Source organism: Histoplasma capsulatum, genomic scaffold, assembly GCF_000149585.1.
Source record: "Histoplasma capsulatum NAm1 scaffold_10 genomic scaffold, whole genome shotgun sequence".
NCBI classification, from domain to species: domain Eukaryota; kingdom Fungi; phylum Ascomycota; class Eurotiomycetes; order Onygenales; family Ajellomycetaceae; genus Histoplasma; species Histoplasma mississippiense.
In genome coordinates this window covers 155,200-183,145 of record NW_001813973.1, presented here as the reverse complement: position 1 = coordinate 183,145, position 27,946 = coordinate 155,200, and the positions used below count along the sequence as shown (strand labels likewise).

The window sequence follows — 27,946 nt, the reverse complement described above, 5'->3', positions numbered from 1 at the left end:
CGCACCTCCCTCCTCTATGAACACACCAGTCAATCCGTAAAAGTGATTGGTCAGCCTCAAATGGGCGGTTCCTACCAACCTGCTTAGTGGCTTTGATTTTAAGGACTGGGTAGTTCGTCTTGGGTCGCGTCTTCTGACGTGTGACGGGCAAACGTTGATGGGCAAACGTTGATCCGTGTTATTTTGGGCAAGATGACTGTCATTATTTCGCTTCTCCCCACCACGACAGGATTATCGCTAAATTCCTCGTACCCATTTCGCCTTTTGATATAACTCTTAATCCCTCTCTAATGGCTGATAACAGTTCACCAGATTACGAGGCTCTCTACCGTAAAGCGGAAGCGGAATGAAGGCAGGCAGAAGAGTTGAGAAGACAGGCAGAAGAGCGAGAGAGACACGAAGGAGAGTTGCGAAGGCAGGCAGAAGAGTGGGAAGCACGGGAGAGAGTGTGCAGCCAGCCGACAACACTAGAAGAGCTCATCAAAGGTTGTCATGATTCATTCTCCTGGCCTTTGCAGGTTGGAACACCAACCTGCTCCACGAAGGGGAGTATTCCACCACCCACTGGGAAATACTGTCCAATGAGCCTTCGCCTTTGGTCAAGTTGTCCGGTTCAACTGCAAGAAATTTATGATGTGGTTTCCACTTACCTTCAACCAGCTGGAAAAGACACACCTCAGCTATTCACATCTCTTCTTGAGCTAGAGGGACTTGGTCGGCAGTATTCTAGTTGAAAACTACAAAGTGAAAAGGATCTGGAGAACTACGAACGAGCTGCAGTGGAAGACCATGTTCAAGATATTATAACCAAGCTATGCAAAATACCTGATGCTCAAGAGAGATTTCAGCTTGGTGATGGAATCCTGTTTGAAAATCATGAAAATCTTCTACAGACATCAGAAGAGTCAGATGTACAGCTGTTTGATGAATCAAACACAAAACATCTCAAATCAGATTCATTCTGTATTCATCGAATCAATGATTCAACCAATACTTTGATTACAACAGTTGAGTATAAGCTGCCACACAAGCTCTCAGTTGAAAATCTCCAAGCAAGTCTTCAATCAATGAAGCTCTGAGAAGAGGTTGTTCAGTCAGACACAATCTTCAAGAGTGATGAGCTGAACAAAGATGAAAAGCTGAGATATAATGCAGAACAGCTAACTTGCTCAGTTTTGATTTAGAAATATCATATCATGTCCAAGCTGAACTGAAGTATTTCTACATAATTAATGAATTTGCTATCATTCTTCTTTATGTTCCATACAATGACTCTAGTACACTCTATTACTATCTCTGTGAACCAAACATGGATGTGATTTCAGAAAATCCTGGGGTCTTTTATCAATCAAAGACAGCTATTGTCAGAATATTATGTCTCTGTCTGATGTCCTTTCTCTCAGATATCCATGACCAGAAGTGGTGTAATGCTGCAAGATCCCAGCTCCATATATGAAAGACAAGTTTTGACTTTACACAGTTGCAAATCCCCAATGACAAGCTGCAACAAACTCCTCCAGAATTGGAATATGCAAGCTCAGAATATATGCCCTCTGAACATCTGCCATCATCTCCATTACAGCCTGGCCATCAAGTTTCTACCTGATCTCAAACCGCCTGTGCACCAATGGATACCTTGCCTTTGAGTGATCATATGGATTCTTCCGACTCCGACTCTAACCAAGCAGCACACAGTCAGAAGCAGGGCTTCAGCCAAGTGATGTCCTCCTCACCTGGCCAGTGTTCATCGGCGCGCCCAGCAGGTCCTAGGCCATCAAGCGGCCAGAGCCAAAACACAGCACATTACTGTACACAGCAATGCTTATTGGGTTTGCAACAAGAAGGTGAATTGGATCATCAATGCCCTAATGTTTCTCTCCACCGGTGAGGCCAGAATGATCTTCAACATTGTATTGATGCAAGGAAGCTTGTGCAAATAATAACTTAATTCAAAGTACAAATTTTTGATTACTCCGCGTAAACCAGTCAACAGAGTCTTGAAACATTGTATATTCATTCTACTGCATACATTCTGTTCTCTCTATTGCAGATATCCCCGCGGCCCATCTTGCCATTCATCTTTAGATGATGAGTAGGTCAACACAAGAGTGGAAGTAGCAGACAGTTTCTGTAACCTCACTCCCTTTTACAACCTTATTTGCTCTCAAGATGTATTGTTGGATTGGCTTTCAAGAATGAGTCATCCTGTACTGCATTTTCCATACCTCAATGATACTGGAGGACTCTCTTTAGTCTACGCAAAGTTACCTAATATGGAAAAATCATTTCTGCTGCAATAACCTGCTATTTGAGTTATGGACGGTTCTATCCAACTAATACTGAACCTACGCCTCACCTAAATTTGGTACAGAGTGACGAACGTCCTTGCGCTATCTTTTTACTTCCATGGCTATCTCCAGTACAGCTAGCTACAGGTAATCTTCCACACAGCTCAAAGGTACACCTTGTGTATCACCGCAGCATGGTCCTTGAAATGTGTGGTGCCCCACAGGTTCTCTGAGCAGGCGGGATGGGGACATGGAAAACAGGCATCTGAGGCAAGATAGCGGAGATGGCAATCATACATATGCCTCCGAAGCTTATCTGGACGTGAGAATGAATACGGCCTTGAATTAGATGCACGCTGCTCGTTCCCAAGGCAAAAGAGGCACTGGGTTGCTGGACAGACAAGAGGGGTCACATCACCGTCTATCGGGCTAGGCTCCTCTTTTAACACTACGAGTTTGCAAGGTGCATTCTTGTGCTTGTAAAGGATACCTTGCAGGCTACAGAGCGCGGTCCAGTCACGGATTACCTGCATCCGATGAGGATGGGGCTTATGCTCCTCCTCCGCAGAGATAGCGAGAGATCGAAAGAGACTGCGTGCAAGTCGAGTTCGTTCGACACAGGTAAACTGAACAATGGGATCTTCCACCTTGAGATCATCGGCGAGCGACAGTCCCAGAAGCTGACGCTCGATCTCGATGGTATCGATCTTGGCAAAAAACTCCTCCCGGATGTTGTCCCGCGCATGCTTCCTCAAGAATCGCCTCTCGCTCTGAATAGCCCTCTCCAGCTTGCCATGCTGGGCGTAGAGGTCTGTGCCCTGAGCTTTTGAGACCGATCCGTATCGGTATCTCATGTCACTTACCAGGTCCTGCTTCTGGCGGTTGAGTTCGGCAAGATGGGGGTCGTGTTCGATGGTAGCTTTCTGTTCGTCGGTCAGCTCCTTGGGGACCCTCGGGTCCCGCGTCAAGCTCATCATTCCGACGGCGCGGATGACCGATTCGCGGGCCGGACATCCAAGATACGCAGACTGCACGTCGCGTTTCACCTTCTGCGACAGGTAGTAGCGTTCAAAGATGTCAGCCCGAGAGTGGCCCAGCACCTGGTTCCGCTCCGCTGCCGTTGCGACATCTACTCTCCAGTTAGCACGCGGCGATCCAGAACATGGAGACTCAACCGTAGCAGCTTACCATCCACCGCATTTGCCGTGCCCCTCCTGATGCAGTAAGGAGTCAGCGGATCTTCGAGTCCCGCGTTGCGGCCCAGCCGCTGAAGGTACTGATTGAACGCATCGTACGGTAATGCAAGGCCGGGCGAGATACGCACTCCGTGCGCGGTGTGGACGGTGCGGCGAACGACAGGTATATCGAGCATCTCGGATCTCCACCTTAGCTGTAAGCTGTTCCGGTAAGGGGGAACCTCGATGCGAAGGATGTCCTCCGGCGAGTTGATTCCCTGTGCCTCAAAGGCTCGATCCGCGAGCGCCAGCGCAAGAAAATGCGAGATCGGGCACAGAGCCAGGTTGTCATCCCGCTCGTGGAATATGTAGGTTGTCCTATGCTGAGGGGTCAATACAGCCATACGGCCGAACGGAGCGTCACGCCACATCGGCAGGGAACGGGAAGGGGACCTACGGCTGGGATTTATTTCTTTTTCCCTTCATAAACATCAGCGTTAGCTCCATGACCAGAACGTGACGCCCAGGTTCCTCCGGATTGGGGATGACACGGAGCACCACGTCCCGGTACCGCAGAGCGTCGTTGGAGCCCCGAACGCAGCCGCTCTCAATGAGCGCTCCTGGACGAGAGGACGTGTAGGCAGTCATCAGCATCAGCAGCGGCAGTTGCACCGTATACCGCTCGTGTGGGAACGCCGACGTGTCCAGGCACCAGTGGTAGTGGAGGACGGACAGCAGATCCTCAACGCTGAGGGGGGGCTTGCATTCGACCGAGAGATCTAGGCTGTATTCATCCGTCAACGGTCCCAGGATAAACTACATGTGTGGTGGATGCCAGTTAGATACGGGAACATGAAGGCCAGGATGGTGTGGTGGGACTCACCTCGCTGACCTGCTCCCCAACGATCTCATCCATCTTCTTTCCAGCGACTTTCTTGTAGAGCAGTCGGAGGAATTTCCACTCCACCCAGATAGTGCTCTGCTTTGTGACGTTGAACTGGCTCAATCGCCAGTCGGCATAACATCTAAAGTTCTCACCTGCACATACGGTGAGATAGACATTGCTGTCCACCCCCATGAAAGCACAAAAGCTACAGAAAAACATTAGTTTGATCACCTACGCATCACAATAGGGCTTACCGATCCCAAAATCTCTGCACACGGTCGACGGCCTTGGTTGTGGCATCGGCATACTTTTTGCCGGTGACCAGGAACCGAGCCACTCGAGCGGCATCCCTTGCGTGGTAGTCCTCGGGGGTAAGCTGTGGCCGTTCCGACTTCAAGCAACGGCGAGATCTCTTCGCACTTTTACCTTCTACAAATTGGAAATGTTGGATGGCCATCTTGGTTGCGAAAATAGAAGCTTGGTGTAGTAAGAAAGACAGAAAGAATAAGTTGTAGGGATCGCTCGACAGCGAAGCGCATGATGGTATTTATACATCTTGAAAATGGAAGGATGCTCAAAATGGATCGCACGAAAAGACAACTGCGAGCCCAAAAATAGATCCCTTCTCGGGCCATGAGCAGAATGTAACCACGGCCACATCTCTCGAAATCGTGGCCTCGTGGTGTCCTTCTCTGTGTCTCTTCAACCGATGCCATCCTTGCCCTTGAGCCAAAAGGAGCTTTTCAAAAGAATGCTTCTGTCAAATCGTTATTTCGAAAGATCAGTCGTTTTGCTGCGGCGCTTACATGCTCTCGGGCAATGTTCTTGAGACCCAAAAAATCGTGGCCATCAAAGGTTTTGACTTGTTATCCATCGGCTCCTAATGATGGCCGGTTGGTTGTGTGAACCGCTAGAAAAGTGGTGACTGGTAGTAAAGGAATGACTGCTAGTAAAGGGGTGACTGCTGTGATGGAAGCTAGGAAGTGTCGTTGCGTTCCTGGATTTCTGGATTTCTTTTGCCTGCTCCCACATTTACCCATTCTATTATTTTATGCGTCTAATCTAGAAGAACATGGGTATCAGACAACGTAAACCAATCAAACCACGCCTCGGCGCACTGGCTTGCGTACGGAGGGCGCTATCAAAAGAATTGCGCCGCTCAGATTCCATTTATACCGCTAAGAAGCGCCACCACGTCTTAATGAGTAATTACATTTAGCTTCAAATCACCCCGCATTCTATTTATATGAGATTGCCATGTATTAAGAATGGATTCCTCTTTCTTCTCTAATTTCTCATCTCTGGCATCCCATCTGACAATTCATGACTGTTAAAATATGGCATTCAATACTGATATTGCCACAAGAGCTCTTGTGGTGGCTCTTAAATCACTTTATTTTGACAAGTCAGATGCTGAAATCACAGAAATCACCCAGATCTCAAAGAGTCAAATCAACTGTATATATAAACACACAATTGAATATGGATTTAACTCTGAACTGCCTCATATTATACTTCACAATGAATGGCTTAGAGATGCCTCCGAATCTGGCTGATCAACTCAGAGAAATGATAGCATTAAGAATGCTATTCTTGTAAAAGTTCAATGTGATTATTATGAATGAGAAAAGAGCTGTACTGATTTTGTCAATGAATTCAGTAATGAAGAAATTGAGATATCTTCTATAACTATATAAAGAATTCTTTACAAAGCAGATCTTTGAAAAATAAAGTCTATATGAAAATCAGAATTCATTAAAAAAATGCAGTTAAATCAATTTCAATTCTATCTGAAGTATAAAAATTAAATTTTGAAGAATTGAAAGAATGTTATATAATCAAATGAAACCTCTATTATTCTTCTTCATTAATGAAATGAATATAGAATATGATATGTGCTTCATGAAATGTATTTTCAATGCTGTATACACAAACAATGAAAGAAATTCTCTGAATTCATGTTCTGAGCCTGCTTCTTATATAATAAGAAGGGTTCATTACATTGTTGAAGCAAGGAAATCTTGCAAAAGCATGCTCAATCTCTTGAATATATTAAAATTTTAAACACAGAAATAGAATTTATAAAGAAACAAGAATGGGAGCTTTTAAATAACATACAAAAACTACAGATTGATCATCAACAGTCAGATCAAAAATCAATATAAAAGTTCAAAAAAATCACAAACAAACTATCTTTTGGAAAAAATAGTGAAATTGATTGATATCACTATCAAGTTCAAATCCTCTTATCAAAGCTTTTTTCCTTTATAAAAGAGTGTTAAATTGATCATCTGAATATCATTGTGCAGGAGGATAAGACCCCATTTCATGATCACTATATTCAATATTATATATACAACATTCATGACATTCAACAATTGCTTTGGTGTGGTAATTCACCAGATCTCAATGCAATTGAAGCAGTTTGATTTTGAATGAAGTGCAGAACAATTAAAAAGAGAGCTTTTAAAAATTACAGAGAAACAATTAAAGTATAAAAGTAGATATGAAAAAATCTATCACAGAAGAAGATACAAATATGAATTGAGTGAATTTCTATATATATTCAAAAAATTATAGAATTAGAAGATGGCAATGAGTATAGAAAAAAATACTCAACTGACTACACAGAGTGACAGATTGACAGGCAGATTACACATTAAAAAGAGGGGCAGATTCTGTGTGAGTGGCAGTGGAGACAATGGAAAAATCAAGATCTGAATATTCAGTATAAAATACAGTGGGAATTTCCGCCAAGATTTGTGGCACTGTCTAGCTGTCTTTTTGCCGGCGCAATTCTTTTGATAGCGCCCTCCGTACAAAATGCTAAAAAGTGAAAATGCAAAATTGCAAAACTGCAAAATCGCTTTTTCAAGCCGCTCCAACGCGTCAAGAAACAGTTAAGCTTTAACAGTCAAAAGGTAGCCCCTGGATGATGTCATAGGTAGAGAACCTTCCAGAAGCAATTCCTCAGTTATATAAAATTTAGATCTCTTTACAAAGTATTACAGCTAATATTTGTATCAATACCGATTTCTATTCACATAATCTAAACAAACTGTATTTTGAGGTTAAGTGATGATCAGACAATAAGTTTGATCAGCATGGGTGGGGCTATCAGCTGTGAGGAAAACATTCTACAGTTCTCTTGGACTCCCCTGCCCAACCTTTATACATTTTACGGCCTCCAAATAGATTAGATTAAATTGGTATATCTACATGTATGTATATATATGCTCTTAACACAAACTTCTGAAACCAAAGGTGATGGCTTTAAACTATGGCTATGGCTCGGGAGATGCACCATTGGCTATAATTATAAAAGTAGCTTGACTTGTACAGTAGCAAATTATCTTTAGCTACAAGCAACCTATATCTAACCTCTGAGCAAGTTAAACATCCCCAGGGCGCTCTACTGGCCTTCCAGCAATAATGCACGCTGCAGATATCTAGTCCACAGTCAGAATCGATTCTCTGCTTGATCTGACACATCAACCAGTTGGCAAAATCCAATGATGTGTTGTGAGTCCATTGGCTCTTGCAGGAGAGATATCCTGTCCATACATTCAAACCCATATCTGACACCAATGTCATGTTCGTATAGGATATCCTCGATATTTTGAGTCAGATGGCTGACCTCCTGGAGGAAGGCACCTCTGTATTCACACAAGACATCTAAAAAAAAATATTGTGAATAACTTGCTAGGCAACTTCTCAAACCTGGTGAATGTTAGCAACCAGATGAAGCACTAGATCTACTGTGGCGACGAACTTGTCAGTCCCAATACACAATTCACCACATGGAACAAGAGCAAGAATTCCTGGTGGAAACTTTTGCTGCAGCTGATACCAATTACATGCAGAGTTGAGCTGATTCTTCAGCTTTGTGTGCTTTTCAAGATACTCACTATCGTCCACCGATGAATTTCTCCTGTCTGGTATTTTGAGGCGGGGATAGAATGTCATTAGCAGATCCCGGAAGGCGCTGGAGTCAGCTCGGCCTGAAAAGCCAGTGTCTTTGATCAAACCCCCACGGCTCTGCTGGGCCGCAACCCTAACCGAGCGTCGATTTTTATGGTCATCCTCACGTCGAAGTCGGCAATTCAGCAGCTGGACTAGGAAGAATCGACGGAGGATAGCACAGATTGTGACCCCAGAATCTAACGCATCTAGCACTTTTTTCATCAGCATTGCATCATCGTCCGCAGAAAATGGCGCTATCATGTCATTGCGCTCGCGAGCAGCCTCGCAGGCCTCGGCTAGTTGCTCGAAGGCCAGGGGACTCGCGACCGCAAAAAACAGTCGTACCAAGAATGGGACTTTTTGATGATACTTTGTTTCACTTCGCCGAACCAAGACGCGGTAGACCTCGTCCGGCTCGAAGATCTTGTTTGAGATAGGTTCGAGTTCTGTACATAGCTCAAACATATCGGTAGACTGGTTTGCCTTTGCCGGAGGTTTGGGTCGCCTTTTCCGGGGCCGGGAGGCATTGCCATCAGCCCTGGAGTCAAGGGAGCTTCTTTTCGGCTTGCTGGGAAGGGCTGCCAGGACGCCAGCAGCAGTCCTTTCCGTGCTATTGCGCGCCATCTTGCTCGTCAGCGCTGAATCTGGGCGTGGATGCGGTGCAGTTTGGGCATAGTTGCTGCTAGACACTTCAGGCGGTATGTTCAAGCATTTGTCTTCCAGCTGCTCAGGAGCATGATCTTGTGTTGTTGGCACCTCATCGCACTCCTCTGCACTGTTCATGGCTAGTGGATCAGGAGAAACTGTGTTTCCAGGCTCGTAGCGATCCTCTGCGGGGATGAATGGAGGTGGCATTACATCTGACAGTGCACACGTCGTGTCACGACAGGAAGGCCGAACGCTTGTCCACGGTCCCGGCTCATCGATAGGCGGCGGTGGCTGTCCATCATTAGTTGAGAGTGTAGGGGAAAAGCTGGGAATCCAAAGTTCATCTGCATAGTCAGTGTCTGGCAAAGAATAGGAAATGTGGTCACAAGCATATTGCTCCGCAATATGCCTTATTCCGTTGGCTAGTTGCCATAGTTGGGAACCGAGAAGGAATGGCTGGCAATCTCCATGCTGATGTAGCTGTGAAACAAGTGACTGGACCTGAAGACAGACGCGCTCTGCAAACCTTGCATCATCCTGCAAAAGACATAGAGAATCAGAGCTGGGTGCGGTCCTGCAGAGAACCATGTTTAGTAAACTTCTATCAGGAAATCATTTCAATGCAGAAAGAGAAACAGATGAGTGAAAGATGTTCATATAATCATATATGGTAAAATGATTTGCAGACAGTGACTATCTGCAACTCCAATCTTGCCAGGTAACATGTCTTATGACCAGGCCATGCTGTGAAAATCATGGCACCTTTAAATGGTCGCACACCGAAGTCTGTGGAATGTTGAAGAAGAGGCTACTATCAGATGATGCTGTGTCCATTTCTGATTCCAGCTTCAATAATCTGTTTCCAGATCCCTTTAGTAGTTCTAGATGGGCACCATTGTTGAATCCCACATCTGCCAGACTCTACTCTGTGGCATCATGTGTTTATGCTTTGAACTGTCTTCAATGCTTTCTCTATCCACTGATCATTACCTGAGCTGTAATGAATGTTACAGAGATATATGCAATCACCGCTAGCAGCATCCTTATCTTTATTGTGATCAGATTTCTATCACACCTCATGCAGCTGAAAAGCATCATCTGCAATAGCAAGGCATCTCATCTATCTGTACTTACTTGACTGTCATCAACTCTTTGATCCTTGAATGTGTTTTGATTTCTTTTGCCACCTCTATTTTGCGCTAAATGTGTTCTGCCTCTGCTTTCCAAGCCTGCCGGCTTTGGACGCTGGTCGTCGATCCGGGACACTGTCGCTAATCAACATGATATTCCTCTTTGCTGGGATGCACCTCAGCTTTGTCTAGCGATTAGCTACAACTTCAACTACATACATCGTTACAACTACCCACGAACGTAGGGGTACATTTGAATCTTGATCCAAGCTATACCAAAGTATTCCTCTATCAGGTTCTTGTATGTTCCTCAGTTCAATACTTGTGGGCTGCTGGATGCATCTTCGCGGAGATGATCAATGGGGTTCCATTGTTTTCAGAAGAACAGTGGACAAATCAGCTCCATGCAATCATCGCACTGCTTGAATACCTACCTGCAGATCTACTGGATGGTATCAGCAGTGGGAATGTGGGTATATAAATATAAGCCGTAATAAAACTCTGAAAGTGTGGGATGGTTGATCTTCTCATTGTGCGATCGCTAGCTAACTATATATAGGGGCAATCACGTGCGGTGGAGGGCCGCCTGGGCAACTAAGTTAGTGCCCAACAGAAAGTTATCTAAGTTAAGTGCGAACAGATGATGCGAAATCTCAAATCTCTGCGAGCATCCCGGGAGAGATCACTAATGGGCCATATTAAAACTGCCAATTTCGAAGGTGAAAAAAAATCATCCTTTTTTTCTCCTATTTCCCTCTTGCATTTAGCAGGTTTCCCCTTATCTGTTATTTAAAGTGCAGGATCGTTGTTTACTAATATATCTTTTCTCATACTCAGCTCTTGATTTGCTGGAACATCTGCTCGACATTGACGCGGAGACGAGATATTCAGCCAATCAAGCACTCCTGCATAAATATGTCTAGTTCTATTACGATCCAACTGACGAACCTGTCCCTGAGCAAGTATGGTCAGTTTTTGATTTAGATTATGTCGAGTGGCCAGTGCATGATTGGAAGACGTTGATGTACGTAATCCGTGCCTAGAGCCTCGGAAATTTGAACACACAATGCTAATATACGCACCGTGTTCGCAACAGCCTCTCTGAAATCGTTTGACCATCACGAGCTTAGAATCGGATACCAACGCTATATGAAGTGTTGATGTCAAATCAATCATCTCACGACTGCACGCGCCTAGGTTGAATTTCTTGGTTTAGCGGAGAGTTAGCGCCGCAGAGAGTCCCTAATGTTTTAGCGCGATGATAATAATAATAATAGTTAATAAACGCCAGTCTGGTTTACTATGTAAATTACGTACCTTTCTTTGGGAGTAAAAGGGAACGTTCATTGTTGAGGGCATGGTGTTTGTTTTGATTCTGGTTGCCTTGTTCCGCGTCTGCAGCTGGGGGTGAGTGGGATGACGCGAAACAAAGCAATTGCCCAGCTTTTGTCTGTTTAGCCACCCTAAACATTTCCATGTCCATAACACATTAATATTCACAATATCCCATACACATCCCCCCCCCCAAACCCACCAGCTCTCACTTAGGCAGCTTGGACGCCAGTGACAATCTTAGGATAGCTACGCCAGCGGCGCTGTTGACATATTATACGTCGATAGTAGGCAGTGAATTTCTTCTTTTTTACTCTTTTTAATAGTTTTGGCTCGGCAGCCTACCCAACCGATCGGTACATAATATTAAGAGATTCTACCACCAAAGCCGGGTATCTGTGTGGTGCCTTCCGGGCCGTCCCGTTCACTAACGCACACCTCAACTTAACCACGAATGGGACGACGCGGAGTGAATTCTTGTCTAATTGCGCAGTGCCACGTATTTCCATACACTTAAAAAAACAAACCTTATCGATCCGGGGACGAAACACTTGCGCTTCGGAGGGAGGTTCTTTTGAAGCAATAGGAACGCTGAGTCACCCTTATCGTTGGGCCATCCCGCACTGAATACATCAGGTTCCAGACAGTGTCTGCCTGGATGGAACACATTGGCATAATAGGGATATCCGGTTTTGCTGGCCTCCATGCTGAGCAGCCTTTGTAATTCATCTCTGATAAACATCCCGCCTCCATATTCTGAAAACACCCGCGTCGACGCAAATTTGTTTTCTCGTACCACCTGATCTAAACGTCTGTCTCACCAAACCAGAACCTTCAACAAGCAGCCCCTTATTGGTGCAACGATCAACTCAAAAAAAAATATGAGCACCACGAGCGGCGCCGGAGGAGGTGGAAATAACTCCTATAAGCTCCCAAGGCCTAAGGATGAAGAACTACTCGAGCAGGCCGCGAGAGAGTCGAAGGAACGCAGACAGAGGGAGAAGAAAGAAAGAGAAAAGCAACAGGCCAACCGAGAATTGATGGAAAAGGCAGGGAGAGATTCTAAGGAGCGCCGACCAGGAGGTGGTGGTGCCACCACCTAAGAATAGGCTTCAAGTTAGTACTCAAGTATTGGTTGCTACGAACCATAAATTCTAAGAGTCCTAGGTTACTCCGATCGTCTCTCCGCTACAACATGATGGCCGTCAAGTGTACAACTTATCGAGAATGTGGAGAGATCTCATAGTGTTGCTGATGATTTCACTTCAAAGATTCACTATAGCTTTACTACAATGCACATTCCTCCTCATAAGCCGCCTTCTGCTCCATCTTCATCCGTACGAATGACTCTAAGCCTCCTCGTACCTTGTCGTCAAGCAAGTCGACATTAGCTTTACCCCCATAATAAATCATGTCTAACTGGCGATAAAAGATGGCATCCACATCCAAGCTCTTTCTAGCTGCGAAATTGAACCAGAACTCTCCACTAGTCCAAGAATTGCGCATTAACTTGGAAATGCGCTGTGCACTGGACTTTCTCCTACACTTCTCAGCTTCTATCTGCTCCAAGGCGTATAGAAACTGTTTCAGTCTAGGTGTATACTGAGCCACAAAATCTTCCATGGTGTAGCCTCGTTCCAGCCACATATCCGGGCCTACCAACAATAGCCACCAGGGTGGATCGTAAGCGAACTGTGCGGGCATAGCGTTTGTGAACTCCAGGTCAAGGACTGCAGTGATCTGGAGGGTTTCACTGTTCACCAGAATGTTGGCAGGTCGGAGGTCATCGCAAAAGAGCTTGAAGGGACCGTTCTCATTGACACAGTTCCTTGCGGCTAGCTGCTTAAAAAGATGGCGCGCAATATATCGCCTCCTAGCATCCTTAGGATCAGTGGCGAGGTTGCGCTGGGTGTGGAGGTGGATCAAATGTTGGTCCGCAAGACTCTTGAAGTATTCATTTGCAGATGCAAAGCGCTCTGTAGGAAACCGGTCAATTGGATAACCCGTGGATGTGGCTAGTTCATTCATATTATATGTCAAGGGCCTTCCAGTGACTGCCCATGTATTTGGGCCTTGAACGACTTCCGATATAGCTCCGATGTGAGTGAAATCGAGGTTGTAAAGTTGAAGCATGAAATCGGCTATCTGACGGTACACAATGTTCAATGTGGTGTCATCAACATCAGGGTTCAGTATTTCCTTTTCTTCCCTGTTCGCAGTCGGCTTCTTCAAGATGTCTGACAAATGTATTCCCTCGACGTATTCCATGATAATAAATGGTCCCAATTGTTGAGGGCTGTCCACAGTTAAACCCCAACTTATCAAACGAGGGAGAGGAATCGTGGTTTGTTGGCGAAGGAATTTCATTACTTGCACCTCTTTCTCCACCTTTTCATCCCGGAAAGCCGTGACCCCAGCTTTAGTAAACCGGATTACAGCATCAGGGCAAGTATCTTTAAATTCAATACGAATGCAGATATTAAAGGAGCCCCGATAATAGCGTACAATCCTTTCGGGATCACCACCCTGGCGACGGTGAGCGACGAAAGTAGCTATTTCATCCATGGAATCCAGGACTCTGTCTTTCCAAGCTATCCATTCTCTTTCACCCTTGTCCTCGGCAATCTCGTCAACAGAAGTCATCGTCACTTGATCACAGCGTATGACGCCCAAGCCTTGGGGCCGATTTGGGTGACGAGGCCTCTGGTTTGCCGTCCAGATTCCTTTCGCACACGGTCAAGGTCTCGTTGACTAAAAAAAAATGATGGAAAAGAAGACGTGGTTGGTTCTGGTGGAGTGGTGGAAGCTGATGAGGTGATGGTAGGGGGTGAAGAAGTCTGTATCTGTATTTATGATCAATGGGAGCGTAGCAGGGCCTCCACTTTTACGTAAGGGCGATTAGCTGAGGCGATGCAAGGTCATAGAATGAACGTTGTTGTGTATTATAAACTAAATACGGAGTAGCCGAGCAACAACGAAATAAGATTGGGGAGCACGTGATCTAGGGTAGCCGTAGTATCCACCTACACCCCCCCATGCTACGGCGCCGCCGAGTTCAAAACACCCGATCCACGCCTGCCCGGCCAAATCATCCATCCCCGTAATCCCCTTACACCCATCCTGGGCTGCAAAAAAAAAAATCAATTAATCTCCGCCAATCCTAACTTCTCAATGAAATCAATGAATGTGGGCTTCGCCAAAGGCTTCGTAAATCCGTCCGCTTTATTGGCAGTAGAATCAATGTGGAGGAGCTCTATCTCATCTTTTTTCAACAAGTTCTCAAAGGATATGGTAGCGGATCTCTATATGCCTTGATCATCTGGTTAGAGACTCCCTCTTTGCAAGATCGATGGCACCCTTATTGTCAACCTGCAGATTTGAGCAGATCTTTCCCTTTCCTTCCAGTAATCCGGCGTCATACAGCATGTCATTGAGCCAGATCAATTCGCACACAGCCTCACTGGCAGCAATATATTCAGCCTGCGCCATCCCAGTGTAAGGTTCCAATCCGACATTGAGTAGTTGCTTCAATTCCGTTGATAAAGATCATCAAGCGCGCAGTGGCCTCACCCTTTGACATCATAAGAATAATCCACCTGTAGTGTGTGGCGTCATCCATAATGCCCATCCAATAATCAGCTCCCCCCTGAGTAGGGAGGTTAGCTTCATCATATAGTGTACAGCCGCCACCCACAAGGTCCATGAAGAATCTCATCGCGGGTTTGACAGTCCTCGTCATCAGTGTGAATGTTGGATGTGCTATTTTTGCCTGTACACAGGTCTTGCAGAATGGCAAAGCTCTGCCACTCTTGATCCTCATTTCTAGACATGGATCTGCTGCTAATTTAGTGATATCCACAGGGTTGAGATGGCCAAGCTTTTGATGTCATTACAACATTATATGTTCAATAATTTTGATGTTCTTTTTAAGCAATGTCAGCAGAGGATCCTCTTTTCCCTCTGTGAGCCGTAGGATATTCGCAGGTTCAAATTCACCATTAGACGTTATGAATCAAATCAAATCTCTAACTGTTGATGCTTTTTCAAGAATGTAGATGTTCTTATCACTCAAATTAACAGTGAAATTGAATATTTTATCAGAAGAGATTAGCAAGATTGAATGAGTGTTTTTGTAGATTAGTTGCTTATATATATAGCTTTGACATATGAGCTTTTCAAAACTTATAAGATTAACTTTCAATTTGAGAATGTAGCAGACATTCTGCAATAGCAGATTCACTTCTTTTACTGATATATCTATCTTTTTTATAATTGTTGCAGAAGTTGTTAATTTGTCAATCATCTTCAATATGACATTAATCTTCTACAGCATTATTAATATGAAATTTTTATAAAATATAGTGTGAGCTATTAATCTGAAGTTCAGAATTCAAATATCTTTATCAGTTTGATCAATAAAATAAATCTTCTTCATCATATAAAATATTTGTTCAATAACATTATAAATCAGTGCAGAATATGTACCATATTTATCTTTATTCTTACCTTCACCACAGTTAATAGAGTGTTTTTCAAAAAATTTCAACCAGCAATCAGTTTGAATGTGGTCAATCTTTTGACAATGATAACACATTTTGACCGTGTTATTATCTTTTTTCTTTAATTTGATGAAATTTTTATTCTTGTTTTCAGAGATTTTCTCCTTCTCTTTATTCTTTTTATTCTTCTTATTGAAATCTTGAGTATTATTTATAGAAGTCTTTTCATTCAAAGTAGAAGATTCATCAACAGCTGGCAATTGTAGAAGAATATTTCAATATAATTTCATGAAATCATCTTCAAACATTCTGATGTTCTCATCTTTCTCTATTGCATTTATTCAATTCTTTATAAAAGAGGATTAATCTTTGCTAACTTCTGTAAGAAGTCTGTTGAAAAATATGAAATCTTCAATGCTATATTCTAAGCAAATATAATCAGTTCTAATTGCGATCAAGTATTTGATAAACATGCAATCAGAACCTTTTGATTTTGATGTCATTTCAATCAATTTTTAAAATAGATGAGTTTTGTGAATAGCAAATCTTTCAGTGAAATTATCTTCTATGTATGTATGTATGTATGTATAGGTTTAACGTCCCGGAGAAAACACGGGCAGCGCCCGTGTTTCAGAAGCCTCCCGAAGGGCATGGAGACGTGCTACGCTGGAGAGATTTCTATGTACACAGAGAGAGAAAACAGAATCCAGGTGGCAACTCTTGAGAAGACTCAGCTCATTGCTTTGAGTATTTAAAGAATATTAGAAATGATTATTTCTCGACAATTAAAAAAGCAAAGACTGATTGTTGGAATAACTTTCTAGAAAATGCTCAGGGAAAAGAGATCTTCAAAGCTTTCAGATATACAAAGTCAAAGACAATGTCTAAGCTACCAATATTAACTTACAATTTTCAGAATGAGGAAATTATAGCTAGTTCGTTTGAAGATAAATGTCAAGCTTTTATGAGAATATTATTTCCATCATCAAATAATTCAACTGAGCTTTGTTCTTTTCAAGAAGATAATGAATATGAACATGATAAGAAATGGAAATCGCCTGACTTAACTGAAGATGAATTAATGACAGCTATTTGTTCATCTTCAAAGGTCACAGCAGCAGGAGCTGATACTATAAATCATTTAATAATTCAAGAGCTTTATTCAGTACTAAAAGATGAGCTCTTTGAATTGTTCTCAAATCTTTTGAAATATGTGTATCATCCTAAGTGCTGGAGGCATGCTGTTGGAGTTATTCTGTCACAACCCAATACAAAACCAATTATTCCTAAATCTTATAGTGTGATATCTCTGCTGAATTGTCTGGGAAAAATTTTGGAAAAGATAATTGCAACTAGACTCTCTTTTCTATGTACTACTACTGATTTATTATATGATGATCAGATGGGAAGTAGAAAGCAAAACTCAGCAATTGATGCAGTTCTCTCTGTAGTTCATGATATTCAACTTGCAAAAAATGAAAAAATGGTTACAACTGCAATGTTTGTTGATATAAAAGGTGCATTTGATTGTGTTTCAGTTTCTCAAATGATCAAAACTTTGATAGAACTGAGAATGCCAAACTCTCTCATTAAGTGGGTTGTCTGTTTCATGTCAAAAAGAACTATTCAGTTGCTTTTTAATGGAATGAAACAAGATATAACAGATATTGAGATAGGAGTTCCTCAGGGTTCCCTAGTCTCACCCATTTTATTTGCTATATTTATCAAGTTTCTGTTTATTGATAGACAAATGGCATTTATAGTGAAAACTCCAAGCTATGTGGATGATTTGGATCTAGTTGTAAGCTCAGAATCAATTGTAAATAATTGCAATTTGATTGAGCAAGCAGCAACTGAAATGCTTGAAAAAGCAAAATCAAAAAACATCGTTTTTGATGTGGATAAAACTGAATTAATTTACTTTTATCCAAATTTCAGAGAAAGGGATACTGAAGTTAAGCTTTTAAATCATTTAGTTAAACCAAAAAATTCAGTTAAATGGCTTGGGGGCTTAGAAGACGTCAAAGTAATAAAATCAGCAGTGGACAGTCAATGCTAGAGCTGATTTTGAAAAGTCTTCAAAATATTCAAAGAAAAATCTCATTCAATTATTCTATTCATCTTCACTGTGTGCCTGCTCTCATAGGTACATATGGCAATGAAATGGCTGATAAAGCTGCAAAAAAAGCAACTGAATTGGAAATCCGCTTTCAAAGAATTGTAACATGGGCTTATATTAAAAGAAAAATAAGAGAATCATGTTTGCAAAAATGGCAAGATATCTGGTTTTTACAATAAAAAAGTGTACATTATTCCAGGTTTGAAACTAAGCCAAAATGGAAAGCTTGTTCAATAAAATATAAAAAGAAACTTTTTACTACAATAATGCAGCTAAAACTTGGACATGGTTATCTTAAATCATATTTAACAAAGATTAGAAATGATTTAAGTGATTTATATTCAGATTGTCAGTTATATAAAAACCCAGAGCATCTTCTTTTACTTTGTATAAAGCATACAAAGTTAAGATTGAGATTGAGAGAGAAGTTTGAATTGACACAGTTAAATTTAAGACTTTTGTTCAATACAAAAACTGGAAATGAATTCTTGATTGAATATTTGAAAGAATCAAATATTGCTACAAGATTTCAATTGAATAGTTTGATCTGATAATGAATTCAATTTTTGTTTTTCTTTTTTCTTTTGTTTCTATGTATTTGCTTTAATTTTTATTCTTGTTTCTATTTTTATTTTATTACTTTTGCTTTGAAATTTATTTCATTTTGAGTATTTTTGATTTTGACTAGTTTTGATTTGTGAATGCTTTCCTTTCTTTTAATAGCTGCTGTTTTTTATTTTATACTTTTTATTTCATTTGTTTTAAATTGAATGTATTGATCTGTTGTCATTCTTTTGACATTCTTTCTTAAATTGAATAGTTTGAATAGTTGTTTGATTCTAGGCTGGAATTCTACTATTGCATGTATTAAATTGACTTTGTATATTAGCTTATTCTTAAGTTGAAAAATCCTAGAGTGTTTCAGGTAGATGTCATAGTCACTGACTGCATACATCTATAATGGAAAAATAATAATAATAATTCACTCCCCCCCTCTACGGCTGACAACCCCCCTCTCCTTGTCAATAATGTCATATGGCGCCCCTCTCCCTCTCAACACTCCATTCATTAGCCATGTCTGTTGACAGCAGGCACAGCTGACAAGTCAGTCAAAATGAAATTGAAATTAATTGATAAGCAAAAGCTTATTAATCTATCAATTTTAGAAATCAGAAAAATGATGATTGATCTTTTATAAGAAGTTTCAGTGCTTCTTTCTCAGAAGTAAAAAGTGTGAAATTATATTGATTGAATAATGAAAACAGAGCTGAATGAGCCGCTGCTGAAAAACAATAGATATATTTTCTGTCAAGAAAATGATGAGAAGTGTTGAGTGTACTCTGAGAAGAGAAAAATTTAGATAATCAAATTTAGAGATTTTTGTTCTCATTACTGAATTGCTGCATGTAAAGATGGACGTAGCATCTTTAAACACAAGCTCAAAGACCTCTGCATATCTTCACTGTCACAGCCACATCAATTGCTGCTGAAAAAGTCATTTTTTTTTTTTTTCATTGAAAAACAATGCTCTGATTGTTTAGATTTCTGTTTTATTTGTACTGCTCTACTTTATGAAGAAAGTTTCAAATAAAACTCTAATAAATAAATAATCTATATAAATGAATGTGTTAGAGGTTCTATGCAGGCATTTTTTATAAGTATCAGTTATAAATGAAAATTAATTGATGTTGAGAAATGCTATCTTCAAAAAAAAATTTATTAGATGTTAATTATATTGATTTTGAATTTTGATAATTGATTGACTCATAAGTTGACAGAACAATGCAGAAGTTCAATTATTAATATATTGATTAGTAAAAATGTAATATATAGTTAATTAATGAGTTAACTAAATTTAGTTATATCAAATAAAGATGTAAAACTATCTAACAAATTATTCATCTATTTTAATTATTTTCCTTCAAAATTGATTCCGATATATTTAATGAATTATTTACAGTATATAAAAATAATGCATTTTCAATGAAGATAGATTCTTACTCTTTATTATCATTGAATTTCTCAGAATAAACTTCAACTTAACACTGATGATCATAACATCAAAATTCAAATTCATTAAAACTGATCATTGCTGAATTTATATTTGATTAAAGTACTCAATCTTTTCTTCAAATTTTCCACTCCAATTGTAAATATATTTAAGGTGCTACGCCCTGCCACACGCAGTGCCACGCCTTCGCTCCATCATACGCGTAGTCACATGACTACGCACAGGGCTTCACCTCCTGCTTGTTTCCGCTTGCACAGCATATTTTAGAGTTACGATGAAAAAGAATAAAAATAGCATGCCCAAGAGCTTCTTCGTACGGCTTCGCCTTACATAAGGAGTCAAACATATGTTTTTTCAGCAGTAAAAGCAAATCTCAAAATGAGATGTAACCATTCTTTAACAGATTTCTAATCATAGAGAAGATCTCTAACTTAGTGACAGCATTTATATATTCCTGAATAAATGAATATTTAAAAGTAGACTTTAAGATCCGCTATAGCTGATGAACTCAGGTATTGAACAGACAGACTCAATCAAATATAAGATAGATATTTTTTATTGAATTTTTATAACACTTCATCTTCAGCTTGCAGCTATCATTAAAATGCTTTACGTCTAAATCAATTGCTTTGAAGGAGCCAGGTTTTCCAGGTCAGTTGACAAGACCTGAGATCATAATCACTTAATGCAGAGAGGGAGATTTGACAGATTGAAGTATTAAGTAATAGTGAAACATCTCAATGGCATAATTATATTGATTAGCATCAAGAAAGAAGATAATCAGAGATGGAATAGAGTACTCAAATAATTCAATGTCATCATATTTAACAGCATAGTGTATCTGAATGAATAACTCGAATTCTTAGAGAAGGCGATACATCATATAGAATTCAATATTTTGAGTGGATTGAGAGATTTAAGAGTCAGTTTCTGTTCAGACATCAAGAGTAAATGCTTTGATGTAAACATCTTCAATAAAACTGAAGACATTGTGATGAATTAAGTTAATATATAATAGTATCAATATCTTCTGAGTGCTTATGATTGACAATCGAATAATCTTGATGCTGTATAACAGCATAAAATAGCGGCAGACTTTAGAATGCAAAGCTCTGAGAAATCATTGATTCAAGAAAATGATATTTGAGATTGGTAGAAGTTATAGAATTTCAGTTCCAATAAATAAAATTGAACTGAATACAATTTCAAGCCTCTTCAAAGACCTCTGCTTCAAAGTGAGTATGAACAATAGTGAAAAGTAGATTCATTTGAATATGAAATCATTCAGAAATAGAATGAAGTCAGTTGCACTATTCAAATATATTTGTAGATTTCAACTGCTCTATGTTAACAAATTGAATAAGCTTCATAGTCAAAACATCTTTATATATCAGAAAAAGACAAGTTAAAAATGCTGTATGATCTTTTGATAAATCAAGATAACTATTAAATATCTTCTCATGAACTCTCATAGTTTCTGCAATAGTGCTCTCATTTTTAAAAATAGCTCTCAGCTGTTGAAAACGCGTTCTATACACAGAAAATATATCATGAACAGACATTTGAGATAGTAAAATATCTGCAGTATTGAAAACTCTTTTAATTCCCTTATCAAGAACCTTTCAAACAGCATCAGAAATAAGACACAAGGTTATTTTCTTTTGAAGTTTATGATCATTGTCTGCCACATCAGATGCATCAATGATTTCTTTCAATGTTAGAAATCTTGTGAAATGATGCATGATCTGAATCAGATCAGATTCTGAAATTACAGAGGAAATAACCACTGCAGCAATAATCACTACAGTCATGTAATCATTATGCTCAATCATTTCATCTTGTACAGTCTCTTTGAAATTCATATTGTTGTAAATTATAACAGCTCAAGAATCTTTGACAAGCTACTGAAATTTCATCCAATGATAAGAATTAGTCAAATAATTGACTCAGAAGTTAACAGAAGTGGAAAGAACATGTCAGAAAAGAATAGAAATTATCAGTTTTTATTAGAAATTTTAAAAATTAGATAAAAATATTAATAAATTAAAAATATTAACTCATACCTTCTTCTGTTTAACAATTTCTGTCATCAATTTATTTCCCATTATATAGCTGAGATAGAGTTCAAAACTGGAAATTATTTCTATCATTCATTGTTTTACTTCTGAGTTATGACAATATGCAGAAAGAATAGAGCTAAAGAAGTTTGAATTCTTCAAAAAATAAAAGTGGTGTATAATATTTATAATAATAAACAGCTATTTGATAGCTGTTATTTCATCTGAAGGCCATTCATAGCTCCTTTAATTTGCACATTTATTTTTTAGAACAGAAGTAAGCAGCTTAAATCAGATTGATGTATCAGTTCAAATGATCTCAAAAGTAGTCTGAAAATCAATGGTATCAAGATCAACACCATGATTGAATTTTATAAAATATGAAGTATTGATAAGATGTTTCAGCTCTTATTTAAATAAAACAATATAATGATGATGATTATAAAATGCTTCTGACTTTAAAAGTGTTGAATATAGTGCATTTCACTGCTTTACAAAAATACAATATCATTTATGAGTTAAGATATCAGAACTTTAAATTCAAACATTTATAAAAACTTTCATTTCTTAATCATTTTACTGTAATGCTTTAACAATATGAGATAATTTTGAATATTTTTTCTGCTGATTATGAGGCATAGTAGACAGGTGCTGTGGGCCATAGATGTTTGATTGTGAATAAACTGACAAAGTATTGATATTAATGATTTCAAATTTTGAAGAAGTATCAATAAATTTAAGATCTGTTAAATCACTCTCTGATATTTCATATCTATCATCTAGATCATTGAGAGAGTGTAGTGATTGTTGAGAGAATTCATTTTTAAATGATAAAAGATATTGATTGAACCACATCTGATGTTGGATGTCTTGAGATTCAAAAGACACAGTGGTATGATGAGAAGAGATAACAAGTTGCAAAATAGCAGAAATGATAGTAAAATGATTAAAAATTTAAAAAATACTGATTTGATGATGATCAAATAAATATTTAAAATAGATGTATAATTCTGAAGTCAATTGAATATTTTGTATGAGCAGATTTGATTTTTCACAGATGATGGAACTGTTTCTTTTCAAACTCTCTATGAGATATTATGTTGTGAGCACATGTGGAGTAATTGATTGGTTCAGAAGTTAGCAGAACTTGGCAGAAGTCTAAAAAAGTTTAATTGATTGTGCTAATCTGAAAATATTGAGAAAAGAGGCTGAGCATGCTGAGATAACCGAACAGGTAAAAAGATTGGGGAGCACGTGATCTAGAGTAGCCGTAGTATCCACCTAGTTACACAAGGCACATGAGGGATTACTCATGAATCAATAACTAGTTAGCGTTGCTCATGGTATGGTGACTAAGAGTCATTTTCTCATTTAACTAGTTAATTAATGTTGGGGGGATTGGATTGGGTGATTCGTACCCTCTATACCACCACGGCGCTGGTGGTGATTGAGCTCTTTATAATATCGCGGAGACTTAGGTGGTTAAAGTCGTGCTTCTTTGTGCCTCAACATAACCGGCTCAACCAGCTTTGTTGTTTGATTCTTGAGATCAGTGTAAAGCTTTATCATTAAATCATAGATCCAGTTTCAATCCATTGCCATCGCGTATTACTTCATGTGTTAGGATTAATAGTATGCAGAGTAACAAGTCTTGTAAGAATAATAGGTTCCCTTGGGTATTGCCCACAGTCTAACTAAACTAGCTTTGCTGGAAAAACAAATTTCTAGTCTTCAGTAGGCCTTCAGTATCCCGGTCAGCTGTCCGTGCTTTCTCCTCGACCCAGTCCCGAGATTACTGTTAACAATAACTCCATGCGTCTGATTACTCATGATTAAGCATATCCCCGATCGTGTTGCTCTCCTTCAGAATCTGGCGGGCCCTTTTGGTGTCAACTCCCATGTCCTCCTGGACCAACATCTCCAGTAGCTCAGGCACCAAGACCTCCTGGGCATAGACAACTGTACCATACTTCGAAGCAAGGCTATCGGTCCCGGCCAGGGAGTCGATATCACGTGCAAAATGACGCACGACATGCTCTGAGCTGGGGGTGGGGGGGAGGGGAGGTCAGTAAAGACGTTTCTTGGCGAGCCCGCGGAATGGGCCACACTCACAGAATCACATGGCCTCTCAGGCCACAGTATCCGGTCCCGTGCAGGATATTCTTGGAGAGGACCTTCCTGCCGTGCTTCCGCACTTTCTTGTGCAACGCACTCTTGTAGCAGGAGCAGTATTTGGGATCGTCAAGGATGCGGCGGAGGCGAGGATGGAATTGAACCAGGCGATCGTCAAGGCGGTCCCACGCGATGGAGGGATAGCGACGTCGTGTGTGTTCTTTGCGAAGACACACCCTCCAGAAGCGATATTTTGAAACGCCACTTTCAAAAATGCTCATTGCGTCGGGGTAATCCAACTGGAGTCATTCACTTATCGAATCCGCGCGCGCATTTGAAGAAGGCTCAGGCTGCGGGCATTGCCCCAAAACCAGTTTCAGAAGATGTCAGTAGCTCCGTCCCGACTTCCAATGGCATTGCAACATTTGGCGAAGGGCCCATAAATGGGGTTGCAATGGCTCTTTGTCGGCGCTCTCAATATATGGAAGAGCAGCCTCTTGGTTATCCAATGCAACCTGTTGGCGGGTTGAGCCTTGGCCAGGTCGACTATGAATACCCTAGAGAAGTTCCTGGATTGGCCCTGACGGCTATATCCAGCCAATGGTGAAGATAGTCTGGAAGAATTCCGGCCGCGGTTTGAGTGTGTGTTTTGGAGGAAGATGCGGGTTTGTTCTAGGGTTGGGTAACTGGGGCCATTCCGCTCTCGCAAGCAAAAGTACTTTGTAGGGAATCGTTCTACCTTACCCCTGGTTTGTGATGGGATTTGGGGGGGGGCATCAACTGTTGATTTCTCTTTTGTATTGATATCCTACCTGGCTTATATCGTATATATATATTTTTTGTTTACCTGCAGCGGTGAAAGTTCGAACTGTGGCCAGGTTGCTAGTTGCTCCTTTCGCGCACTGGAATTTTGTTCAACAGTTGGAAGGACCTGGATAGAGGCAGATCACTTTGACCCGATTCTAGGAAAATGTATGCAGCCGCCACACAGGGGTGTGGCAGGGCTTCGCCGCTTGGGGAAATTTGTTCCCATGTATGGAGTTTGGTCCGAGTAGCGTATAAGAAGGCAAAAATGCCCTTCAAGCAAACCGTTCAAGAGGAATCTCATTGCAGTCGAGGTCACATCCCTAATTTTTCACATATCAGCGCTTTTCTGAACAATCCCTGGCCTGTTGGAAACCGGTGAACGTGACCGTGTACATAAATATTTATATGGATTAAATTATAAAGTCAGTAATTTTACACTGCACATATGGTGCACTAGAGCTCTAGACCTACTCAGTAGTCGCCGAAAATGAGGGGACGAACATAGCTTTGCTTCAAGGCTCTGCTGTCATGATGCGCTTGATAATTCAGTTATCCTGTTCCTCCCAAATAAACACTTCCCCACGAGCATCCTTGGCCCACCATTGCTGGTGACATTGTTATGAGGAACTGCCACCAAGGGTGAATTGGATAGCTTAACCCTGGGAGTGACACCGACCAATGAAATTGTTCTAGTCATCAGTCTCTCTCCTAAGCTACTCTCAGCGGTTCCTATTGGACCACATTCGCTATGGCCCACGGATTCATGTAACGTCTCCGACCAAATACCCATTTGGTCTACTCCTACCCTATTACGTGGATCTAGCAGACACAAGAAATTGTTCGGCCCGACATTGGACCCGAACTAGCAACGGCTAGTTCACAAACCCAGCAATGTATTGATTAATTGACATCAAGCTTTGGAAAGCTTCGCGTGTCTTCCGCCTGTTATCCCCATTCGCCATGCCGAGAACACGCCGTCTACTCCGTGAGGAAATCACGTACTCCGCCGCGAAGGGACGCGAGGTCAACATCCTCCATCGACTAGGCTACTATGACAAAGAAACCAGCTTCTTCAACCAGCTAAATGACAACCGCGATTGGATTAAGTCCGTTGTAGCTCATCACCTAGGACTAGGTGCAAGATCAGTCCACTTGTGTCGCGTGGCCGAAGTTGGGGACTGGTTCCATGGAAGCTTCAACGTCTGTGTTCTAGTCACTATTGAAGACAAGACCTGGAAACGGAAGAAATAGCGAGGGCGTCATGTTCTTCTTCGACTCCCTCTTCCCTATCGTATCGGGAAAGCCTTTCGATCTGGAAATGGCGATGAGAAAGTCCGTTGTGAAGCTGGGACCTATGCATGGCTACAAGAAAATTGTCCAGATGTGCCAATTCCGCACATGTATGGTTTTGCTATGTCTACAGGCGAAACTGTACGTTCTCTCACTGCATTCTATTCGAGTGTTGACTATCTGACCTAGTATAGTTCACGCGACTCGAGCATCTACCCTTCCTATCCCGATGTTTTCAGTCCATCCGCCGCCGATTGCTCTCGTGGTTGAGTTTTCCAGTTCCTTCCTACTATGTCCGTCACCAAGGAGCCCACAATGCGATCGGTTCTGGCTATCTTGTAATCGAATATATCGAAGAAACCCAGGGAAGGATGCTCTCAAGCACATGGTTCGAGAATAATCAGCATGACGACAAGCTGCGTACCAATTTCTTTCATGATCTGGCTCGCATTTTGCTAAGCATCAGTCGAATACCATTACCGCAGATCGGCTCCTTTATTATTGATGATGCTGGATTTCTGCGTTTAGCCAATCGGCCATTGTCAGTCGAGATGGCAGAACTTGAGAACGACGAAATTCCAACTCACATACCTCGCGATTATACTTACTCCACGACTGACTCTTATGTGGTGGACACACTTGCTTTTCATGACAGCCGCCTGCAGAACCAGCCAAATGCAGTAAAGAGTCTTAGCGATACTATTTCTCAAATGGCCGCCCTGACAGCCATGCGAACCGTCTTTCCACTGTTTCTTCGGCGAGATCTCCGCCGCGGCCCTTTTGTTTTTCACTTGACTGATCTTCATCAGAGTAATATCTTGGTTGATGAAGACTGGCATATCACATGTCTAATTGATCTGGAGTGGGCTTGCTCTCATCCAGTTGAGATGATTGCACCTCCCTACTGGCTGTCAGGCAAGCGGGTGGACGAAGTAGACCCAGAGAATTACGATGCAACTCGAAAAGAGTTTATGAATATTCTGGCTGCTGAAGAGACACGAATGCAGGACTGTGTTGCCAACAAAAAAGCCATACCAAAACTGTCTGATGTCATGAACCGCTCCTGGAATACTGGCACATTTTGGTATACACTGGCACTTTCTAGCCCTACGGGTCTCCACAATCTCTTTTATGACAGGATCAAGCCTATATTTTTCAAGCATTCTGTTGATGATTTTATATCAATTATGCTTTTTTACTGGGCAAAAGACGGACCGCTCCTGGCGTATCGCAAAGTGTCAGATAAGGAAAAGTATGACATCCAGCTTCAACAAGCATTCGAAAACCCCTGATAGGACCTATGCATCTTCACATTCAATCTCCTTATTTGCCGTCTCACTAGTTATTATTCCCTTTCTTTTCCTTTACTTTCACCTTCCTTCCTGTCTCCACTACTATTATCTTTCTCTTTCCCGAAGAAGTCCGCGACTGCATCACCAAGACGATTCATAGCACTCTCGGCTTGATTCTCCCTTCTCGTATTCTTATATGCATCAGCGGAAGAGGTGAGCAGTTGAAGTGTCTTGACATCCGCTTTGAATCCCACAGTCGCTTCTTTGCTCTCGGATTCAACCTTACAACTACCCACGAACGTAGGGGTACATTTGAATTTTCCACTTTTCCAACTGT

The 27,946-nt window shown here is 41.1% G+C and overlaps 7 protein-coding genes across 7 annotated transcripts; 2 read left to right on the top strand and 5 right to left on the bottom strand.

Annotated features, from left to right (window-relative positions):
* Window positions 1–2,452: 2,452 nt before the first annotated feature.
* HCAG_07949 (predicted protein) lies at window positions 2,453–4,806 on the bottom strand (the record flags this gene model as incomplete). Its single annotated transcript, XM_001536790.1, has 5 exons — window positions 2,453–3,402; window positions 3,477–3,841; window positions 3,921–4,279; window positions 4,347–4,554; window positions 4,604–4,806. The coding sequence occupies 5 exons, from the start codon at window positions 4,804–4,806 to the stop codon at window positions 2,453–2,455; spliced, it is 2,085 nt and encodes a 694-aa protein (XP_001536840.1).
* Window positions 4,807–7,741: 2,935 nt separating this feature from the next.
* On the bottom strand, window positions 7,742–10,105 carry HCAG_07948 (predicted protein; the record flags this gene model as incomplete). The annotated part of the gene is made up of 5 exons (XM_001536789.1): window positions 7,742–7,788; window positions 7,914–8,024; window positions 8,258–9,251; window positions 9,741–9,816; window positions 10,095–10,105. The coding sequence occupies 5 exons, from the start codon at window positions 10,103–10,105 to the stop codon at window positions 7,742–7,744; spliced, it is 1,239 nt and encodes a 412-aa protein (XP_001536839.1).
* Window positions 10,106–11,018: 913 nt separating this feature from the next.
* HCAG_07947 (predicted protein) lies at window positions 11,019–15,242 on the bottom strand (the record flags this gene model as incomplete). The annotated part of the gene is made up of 8 exons (XM_001536788.1): window positions 11,019–11,044; window positions 11,173–11,283; window positions 11,408–11,553; window positions 11,950–12,226; window positions 12,500–12,521; window positions 12,764–14,125; window positions 14,450–14,547; window positions 14,993–15,242. The coding sequence occupies 8 exons, from the start codon at window positions 15,240–15,242 to the stop codon at window positions 11,019–11,021; spliced, it is 2,292 nt and encodes a 763-aa protein (XP_001536838.1).
* Window positions 15,243–16,445: 1,203 nt separating this feature from the next.
* On the top strand, window positions 16,446–16,676 carry HCAG_07946 (predicted protein; the record flags this gene model as incomplete). The annotated part of the gene is made up of 2 exons (XM_001536787.1): window positions 16,446–16,498; window positions 16,529–16,676. 2 exons carry the CDS (start codon window positions 16,446–16,448, stop codon window positions 16,674–16,676), a joined length of 201 nt encoding a protein of 66 aa, XP_001536837.1.
* A 7,254-nt stretch (window positions 16,677–23,930) lies between these two features.
* Window positions 23,931–24,501, bottom strand: HCAG_07945 (predicted protein; the record flags this gene model as incomplete). The annotated part of the gene is made up of 2 exons (XM_001536786.1): window positions 23,931–24,150; window positions 24,221–24,501. The coding sequence occupies 2 exons, from the start codon at window positions 24,499–24,501 to the stop codon at window positions 23,931–23,933; spliced, it is 501 nt and encodes a 166-aa protein (XP_001536836.1).
* Window positions 24,502–25,987: 1,486 nt separating this feature from the next.
* HCAG_07944 (predicted protein) lies at window positions 25,988–26,278 on the top strand (the record flags this gene model as incomplete). Its single annotated transcript, XM_001536785.1, has 1 exon — window positions 25,988–26,278. One exon carries the CDS (start codon window positions 25,988–25,990, stop codon window positions 26,276–26,278), a length of 291 nt encoding a protein of 96 aa, XP_001536835.1.
* Window positions 26,279–26,793: 515 nt separating this feature from the next.
* On the bottom strand, window positions 26,794–27,156 carry HCAG_07943 (predicted protein; the record flags this gene model as incomplete). The annotated part of the gene is made up of 2 exons (XM_001536784.1): window positions 26,794–26,827; window positions 26,909–27,156. The coding sequence occupies 2 exons, from the start codon at window positions 27,154–27,156 to the stop codon at window positions 26,794–26,796; spliced, it is 282 nt and encodes a 93-aa protein (XP_001536834.1).
* Between the last annotated feature and the right edge of the window lie 790 nt (window positions 27,157–27,946).